This window comes from Euleptes europaea, chromosome 20, assembly GCF_029931775.1.
Source record: "Euleptes europaea isolate rEulEur1 chromosome 20, rEulEur1.hap1, whole genome shotgun sequence".
NCBI classification, from domain to species: Eukaryota; Metazoa; Chordata; class Lepidosauria; order Squamata; family Sphaerodactylidae; genus Euleptes; species Euleptes europaea.
Window position 1 is genome coordinate 22,835,501 of NC_079331.1, and position 7,979 is coordinate 22,843,479.

Below are 7,979 nucleotides of genomic sequence, written 5' to 3' on the forward strand. Positions count from 1 at the left end.
TGAGATTTGGTCTTGCTGAGTTTGGCACTCTGTCTGCAGTGGCCAGGCAGGAGCATTGCTGAGAATCTTCCACCCCTTTGGAGAGTTTGGATGAGAGCCAGGCGGGGGTGGGGGCACATGGCTCAGTGGTACAGCATCTGCGTTGCATGCAGAAGGTCCCAAGTTCAATCCCCAGCATCTCCAGTTAAAACAACCAGGTGATGTGAAAGATCCCTACCCAAAACCTTGGAGTGCTGTTGCCAGTCTTAGACAATACTGACCTTGATGGACCGATGGTTTGAACCAGTATAAGTCCCTGGTTATGAACTCAACCTGCCTCGTTGATCCCATTTGCAAGGGGCCATCGCTCCATGGCAGAGGCTTGGCTTTGCATGCAGAAGGTCCCAGGTTCAGTTCCCAACATCTCCAGTTAAAGATCAGGGATTAGGTGATGTGGAAGACCTGAAACCTGGGAGTGCTGCTGCCAGTCTGAGTAGAAAATACTGAGTAGATAATACTGAACTTAATGGACCAATGGAAACCGGCCGTGTCCCTGCGCTCTTCAGCCATGGACTCCTTGGTACATATCCTTTTGCATTGTCCTTACGTGTACCAGCTTAGGCTAAAATGGATTACACCGTGTTTTAACAAATGGTCCGCATCTTCTCGAGCAACTTTGGAGCAAAAGGTTCAGTTCCTCCTAGAGGACTCTGACCCTCAGCATACTTATTTTGTTGCTCATTTTTGGAGGCTGCAGAGAAGAGTCGAAGGGAGGTGTTTTTAGAGAGGGGTCATTTCAGTTTTATGGTTTTATTGTTCAAGACCTCAGTCTAAGAACAGAGGGAAACAAAGAAATGCTCCAATGGACTGATTCAGTATAAGGCAACATCATGTGTCCATGAGTTCCACAGGCTTTGTGGGATGAGTTGATGTCAGTGACTTTTGTCTTCTAGGCAGAGGAGTGAGGCTGTACTACATCGGAGGGGAGGTGTTTGCAGAGTGCCTTAGCGACAGCGCCATCTTTGTTCAGTCTCCGAACTGCAACCAGCGCTACGGCTGGCACCCGGCCACCGTGTGCAAGATCCCGCCAGGTAACCCTTCTTTTTTGCACAACACAGAAGAAGAGTCTCCTCTCCTTCTGGCCTAGAGAAGGCCCAGGGAACCATTGTTCCCTGCTGCTCTTCTGTTGTTCAAGCTGTGTATGGGGGCTTCCATGGAAACGAGAGAAACTCAATTTCCAAGGATGGATGGAATCTATGCTGTGATTCTGGTACAAGCAAACAAAAAATCACAGAATGTTGCTGTAGGGGCAAAGTTGTCAGGCTTCAGCAAATGCACAGCGTTTCAGGCAATAGACCTTCACTCCAGGCAGAGCAGTGATTCAAAGATTTATTCCAGAAGTCAGTGATTTCAGTAAGAGACGCGCAAGGTTGGAATACATGACAGGGGAAGTGTGGATACATTTATAGGGCTTATACAATAGGGTTACAGGAACAAAGAGACAATGTAGTCGTTTCCTGCCGGTAACGACTTAAGTAAAACTGAAACAGAAACAATCATGAACAATCAGTGGAGGAGATGGCCGAGCTCTCGGCTTTGTGCGCGGGACCCGATATCAGATCAAAGATTTACACGGGCGGATCCCAATACAATTGTAAATCTTTGGCCGGAGCTCGTGTGCAAAACGGAGGGGGGGGGGAGGAGTGCATGGAGAACTCCATTTTGTTTGCAGGGAAACCATCTTGTTTGAGGACGAGCTGTCAGAAGCCCTATCTGACAAAAGTTCAGCTTCCTAAAAAAGTCTTTCAAGTTTCTAGTCCTTTTGACTGAAGATGTACTTGAAAGTGTGTGGGTAGTATCTGATGAAAGACACTGAATGAGATCACCAGGGAAAGACCTCAGTGCCTTTTGAAATTTCTTTCCCCCTACCATAGATAGATGAAGCGGAAAATGAATTCTGAAAAGTAAGAAAACTGCCGGTTTTTTTCACGGCTGGGTTGCATCTTTGACTGAGTCATAGACAGCTTTAAAAGGGAGTTAAACAGATTCACTGAGGGTAGGTCTATCAGTGGCTACTAGCCATGGTGACTAAAGAGAACCACCATGTTCAGAGGCAGTCAGCCCCTGAATCCCAGTGCCAGGAGGCAACATCCGGGGAAGGCCTCGGCCTCTGTGCCCTGTTGTTGGCCCTCTGTTGTAACTGATGGGCCAGTGTGTGAGGCAGGATGCTGAACTAGATGGACCACTGGTGTAGTGGTTAAGAGCGGTGGACTCTAATCTGGAGAACTGGGTTTGATTCCCCGCCCCTCCACATGAAGCCAGCTGGGTGACCTTGGGCCAGTCACGGTTCTCTCCAAACTCTCTCAGCTCCACCTACCGCACAAGGTGTCTGTTGAGGAGAGGAAGCCGATTGTAAGCCACTTTGAGACTCCTTAAAGGTAAAGAAAAGCGGGATATAAAAACCAGCTCTTCTTCTTATGTCTCCGCGGACCCCATTGAGTTCAGTGAATCCAGAACTGTCTGCTTAAGGGCCCCGGACTTTTTAGGCCCAGACTTTTCTTTCCGCCCCCTTAGTTTCTCCATTCCGCCCCCTTCTGATCCACTCACTATTGAAAAGCAGTATCCTTTCCCCCGATGTGACCCAGGCTTGTGCCGGGAGCAGCCGGACTTCCCCTGCCCATGTGCAGAGTTCATCCGACTTGGGGCTGAAGAGTCCAAATGGTTGTGGCTGAGGATGCTGGAACCTGACCCGGGGTTAATGTTGGGCACTCTGCAGACTGGCTGGGCATCCGCATCACGCTGCCTGCACTGCAAGCAGACCCCCCAAAACACACCTCAAACTCCCCCCTGGCTGCCATGGCAGGAGAATAAGACAGGGTGTGCGCGCAGGAAGCAGGAGGGACAGAAGGTTGTTAGCCGTTGAGGATCTTCTTGCCAAGGAACTGCAATGAATTGTAGGGTTCACTGAAATACACATGGAAAACCACAACCTTAAATGTGTCCCATCCCTGACCTGGATGACCCAGGCAAGCCTGATCTTGTCATATCTTGGAAGCTAAGCAGGGTCAACCCTGCTTGACACTTGGATGGGAGACCATCAAGGAAGTCCAGACACAGAGGCAGGCAATGGCAAATCATTTCTGTGTGTCTTTTGCCCTGCCCTGAATGGCCCAGGCTAGCCTGATCTCGTCAGATCTCGGAAGCTAAGCAGCGTCAGAGGGAAGGGGCCATGGCTCAGCAGCAGAGCACCTGCTTTGCATGCAGAAGGTCCCAGGTTCAATCCCTGGCATCTCCTGTTGGGGTCTAGGCAAGTAGGTGCCTGAGACCCTGGAGAGCTGCTGCCGGTCTGAGTAGACAATACTGACTTTGATGGACCAAGGGTCTGATTCAGTAAAAGGCAGCTTCATGTGGTCATGTGTGTGTCAGCCCTGCTTAGTACTTAAATGAGAGCCCACCAAGGAAGTCTGGGGTGGCTATGCAGAGTTATGCAAAGGCAAACCATCTCTGTTCGTCTCTTGCCTTGAAAACCCTATGGGGTTGCCAAAAATCAGCAGCAATTTGACAGCACTTTCCTCCACTAAATGTGTCTTGGAAAAGCGTGTCTTCTGAAAGAGCTCTGGTGGTTTAGACTTCGCAGTCGCTCTTTTTTGGGGGGAGGGGTTCCTTTTTTAAGGGTGCTTTTGGTCTTCAGTGAAATTGAAACTTTTGCTGAGATGTGGACAGGAGTGAATCTCGAGCAACATTAGTAAAATCAGGTTCCATTGCCAAGCTTTTCGCTTCCTCTGCAGGGAGCGCTCTTCGTGTATGCAGGAGTTTTGAGTCTGTGTGTGCTTGTAGAGGCGTTTGCGCAAAAGGCATTTGAGCTTGCGATAGAGGCACTCGGCGTAATCTTTCAGGGCTGGTCTCGTGGCTCGTCTGTCGCCAGGTGGTGCCGGAGGGCAGATCGCGCCATGAAGAGCCCCATGCTGACCATTGTTCTCTCTCTTTGACAGGCTGCAACTTGAAGATTTTCAACAACCAGGAGTTTGCAGCCCTCTTGGCCCAGTCGGTGAACCAGGGCTTCGAGGCCGTCTATCAGCTGACTCGAATGTGCACCATCCGAATGAGCTTCGTCAAGGGCTGGGGGGCAGAGTACAGGTCAGATTTTTTTTGTCCTGGATCCTGGCACTGGCCTCTTCAGGGGCACCTGGCCCCCTGTCCTGGGTTTCCCCCTTCCTTCTCCCACTGACAACTTTTAACAGAGACAAGGAGGAGGTGTCTGTTGTGCCTACAGTTACCTGTGCTGAGGATCGCTGCAGTCCCATCAGCATCGAGGCCTGTAGCCTCCACCCCTACCCAAAGACAGGGCAAGGTGGCAAGTGGGTGGGGGGGCTAGGGGGTCTTACGCGACTTAGCTCGTTGGGGGATCACCTGTCAGGATATGGCTATTATCCTCTGCATCAGTGTTTCTCAACCTTTTTACCCTTGCGCAACCCTTGAAATAATATTCATGTGTCAGGGAACCCCTACATATGATTTCATATGATTTACATGTGATTAGCCTATTCATCACTATTTCTTGCAGAACCCCTAGCAATTTCTCGCGGAACCCTAGGGTTCCGGGGAAACCTGGTTGAGAAACACTGCTCTGCATGTTTAGAAACTATTGGGAGGATTCAGGGAATTTGATTTTCCAGTAATTGCTCTTCAGCAAAAGGGATCGCAATAGTGTAGTTTTAAAAGAGGCAGTTTGCAGCCGGGGTTATAAATACAGGCACCCAAATTAACGCTACGCCAGGAAGGGTGGAGGGGTGGGAATCAGGCTGGCTATAAACGGTTGCTTGGTTGAGAGTGTTGTTCTGGCCGGAGACGGCCTGCAAAGGATTTCCTAAGTCTTTCCTCCTTGAAATCCGTGGTCCAGTTCAGAGGGGCCCCTCGGGCTTGCAATCCAGGGGTATGAGCTGCAGTCGAGAGCTCTCAGGTTACTTCATGGAGTTTCTCCACTTCTCCAGACGCTTGGAGTCCATTTTGTCATGAAATCGGCCCTCTTCCCCGCCCAGGCAGTTCTTCGCCTTGGCCGATGGCCACCACTCCTAACAAGATCCAGATGACTAAACGGTGTGGAGGAAAAATAAGGCCTCGTTAGTCTTGGCGTCCTGCGCAGAGCAGAGTTCGCTCTCCCGATGGGGGTTAATAACTTCAGTGCCACGAGAATCTTCCCTCTGATGCTTTTATCTCTGCATAACCTCCGTCAGTCAGTTGAGTTGTCCTTTTTTGCTCCTTTGACGCACTCGGTCAGGCAACAGAAGTACCGGGCAGGAGGAGCTGCTGGAATGCACACACACACACCCCCTCCCAAGCAGGGCTGAGTCTGGCCTCCCAGTCTGGCAACCAGACGAGGCGCCTCTCTTTGAAGATTATAGGGCAGCCAGAATAGATTTTCTCGGCGCTTGCAGCGGCCCTTGAAAGTGCAGCCAGCAGCCAGGAAAGGTGCTTTTGACACAGGCCCGCAGGCAAGGTTTGGGATGGTGCAGGTTTAACTGTCAGACAGCACAGCCACAGAAGGTTGTCTGGGGCCCAGAATACGGCGTCCTGGTGATCCCGCCTTTCACTTTTGAAACGCCTGCTTCAATCAGGAAGACAGACACTGATGGGGAGGGGCTGTGGCTCAATGGTAGAGCCTCTGCTTGGCATGCAGAAGGCCCCAGGTTCAATCCTCTCTCAGCCCCACCCACTTTACAGGGTGTCTGTTGTGGGGAGGGGAAGGGAAGGTGATTGTAAGCCGGTTAGATTCTCCCTTAAGTGGTAGAGAAAGTCGACATATAAAAACCAACTCTTCTTCTTCTTTGTTCCTTGCCCAAGAAGGGCCTGGCACAGGGCACAGAATCTGGCTTGGCTACTCCCAGGTTTTGCCAGCCTGTTCTTTGCTTTTCCCCTGGCTTAGCAGAGGTGGAACAAGGTCACACAAAAATCCTGTGGGTGGAATCGGCGCAGCCGTGTTTTGTCTGCGTGTGCGCAGTTCTGCGTCCTCAGCCAGCAGAGCAGTGACTCCTCCTTCTTCTTGCTCGTAGGCGTCAGACGGTCACAAGCACTCCCTGCTGGATCGAGCTCCATCTGAACGGGCCGCTGCAATGGCTGGATAAGGTCCTGACCCAAATGGGCTCCCCAACCATCCGCTGCTCCAGTGTGTCTTAAAGGAGCGCCCGTCGCTGAGGCTGCGGCCAAGACTTTGGGACAGAGAACCTGCTCAGCTCCTAACGAAGGACTTAATAGCCGAGAACTGACCTGCTTTTATTTCTAAAGGGAAAATAATCCAGACGCCCCTACCCAGCTGTCCGGACACTGAGGTCGCAGTCTTCCAGACCCGATACTGAGCACCAGCCGCCTCCTGCCTTTGGTAAAACTTTGCTCTAGTGCCGTGGACAGGAACGACATCTTTACTGCAACACTACGAGGCAGATCTTACCCAAAGCATCAACTCCTCGAGTCATCGTAATACTTTGGATTGTTATGGAGACATTTTGGCCAAAAAGTGACTCTGGACAGACTACCAGTTTAGCAGAGCAAGACTTGGGAAGAGTGCCTGGCCCTTTGAAAGAGTCCGTGATGCTTTGGGGATTGGCCTGTATGGTTGCTTGATGGCAGAACTCAGGGTGGGGAGAGAGAGGGCAATGAAGACTCCCCCACCCCCAAGAATCATTAACAACAGGGGGGGAATGGTGGCAGCAGCTCAGGAAATGGTGAAAACATGTCACATCCCTTCTGCGTCTGCATTTCCTCCTGTTTGGCCCACCTCTACTAGATGACTTGCTGAGGAAAGCATCTTGGATTAAAATCCACAGCAACTAGAGGTGGGGCAGGGGGAAGAGTTGGAATTAAATTATTTCCTCGTGAGGAGGAGTATCTCATTTCTTGCAGCGGGGAAAGCACGAATGCTACATTGTCACCATGATCTCAGAGATGGGATTGATTCCAAGCACAGGGGCATACACATGGCTCCCGTCCCCCCCACTACCTCCGTGCCTGTTTTCATGTTGCTTCTGCCGTTTGGAGTCACTTATCAAAGCAGGATCTTGCCTCTTCTCCTAAGGCTTTGTATTTACTCCTGGGTTGTCCTCTTTAAAGTTCTGAACATTCAGTAGGGGAGACCCTCTGGGTGGGGCAAGGGGCCGTCAGAGGCTCAGCCAGAAGGTAGGCAAACCAGAAAGGGATTAGGAACAAAGGGCCTGGGGTGATATCAGACATGAGGGTGATTTGGGGTGCTTTTTCCGTGTCCCTGCAAGCAAGTGCCTTGGTCACATAAGTGGGCGCAAACTGTTTCCTCTCCCACGCAGGTTGGAGGGTGAGTCTTCAAGGTTAAGTCATCAACAGTGAATGCACAGGATTAGTTCCCAGCCGGGGCTGTAAACAGATTCATAGAGATGCTTTCTGCCTCGTTTAAATTCATGCTTCTGCAGTCAGAATTCTCATCAGCATTACAAAACCAGAGTGTGAGATTTTCCCCCCCTCATTCAAATCCAGTCAGGGCTTAGCCAGGATCTCTGGCAGATTTTTTTTTTGGGGGGGTGCACAACTAAACCTCTTCCTTCCTGGCTTCTCACACCGGCTTTGATAGCTGAACAGCTACCAGTAGTCAGACGCCGGGTGTGGCAGACGCTGCGCTGTGGCTCAAGCAGAGTCCGGAAGGGCTTATGGGCTACCTTCCTGGACTTTTCTGAGGACTTCCTTGGAGACACCTTGTGGCCACGACTGGATGACTCAAGGAGCTGTTTAAAACCTGCTCAACAGATTCTCTGCCTGTACAGCATGGGACAATTTGCAAAACATCTGGCCATTGAGATTACGGTTAATCTGTTTTTGCATAATGGATTAAATTGTTAAATCGATGTTCGGTAAGGGACGACTCCCTCCATAGATTGCTTAAACAGAAAGGGCGCCCTGCAGGTGTGATCTGCAGAAAATGTGGTCTGCATAAGGCTTGGCTGCTGTGAACGGGAGTCTGCAAGGAGTCCCCTTGTTGA

The 7,979-nt window shown here is 50.8% G+C and overlaps 1 protein-coding gene across 1 annotated transcript in view; it reads left to right on the top strand.

The window, feature by feature from the left end:
* The window catches only part of SMAD3 (SMAD family member 3), an 80,225-nt gene extending 74,064 nt beyond the window's left edge, over window positions 1-6,161 (top strand). The window contains exons 7-9 of the mRNA XM_056865697.1: window positions 933-1,070; window positions 3,972-4,116; window positions 6,030-6,161. Coding sequence (XP_056721675.1) covers window positions 933-1,070; window positions 3,972-4,116; window positions 6,030-6,153 — 407 coding nt within the window. The 3' untranslated portion in view covers window positions 6,154-6,161. The remainder of the gene's footprint in view (window positions 1-932; window positions 1,071-3,971; window positions 4,117-6,029) is intronic.
* The last annotated feature ends 1,818 nt before the right edge of the window (window positions 6,162-7,979 follow it).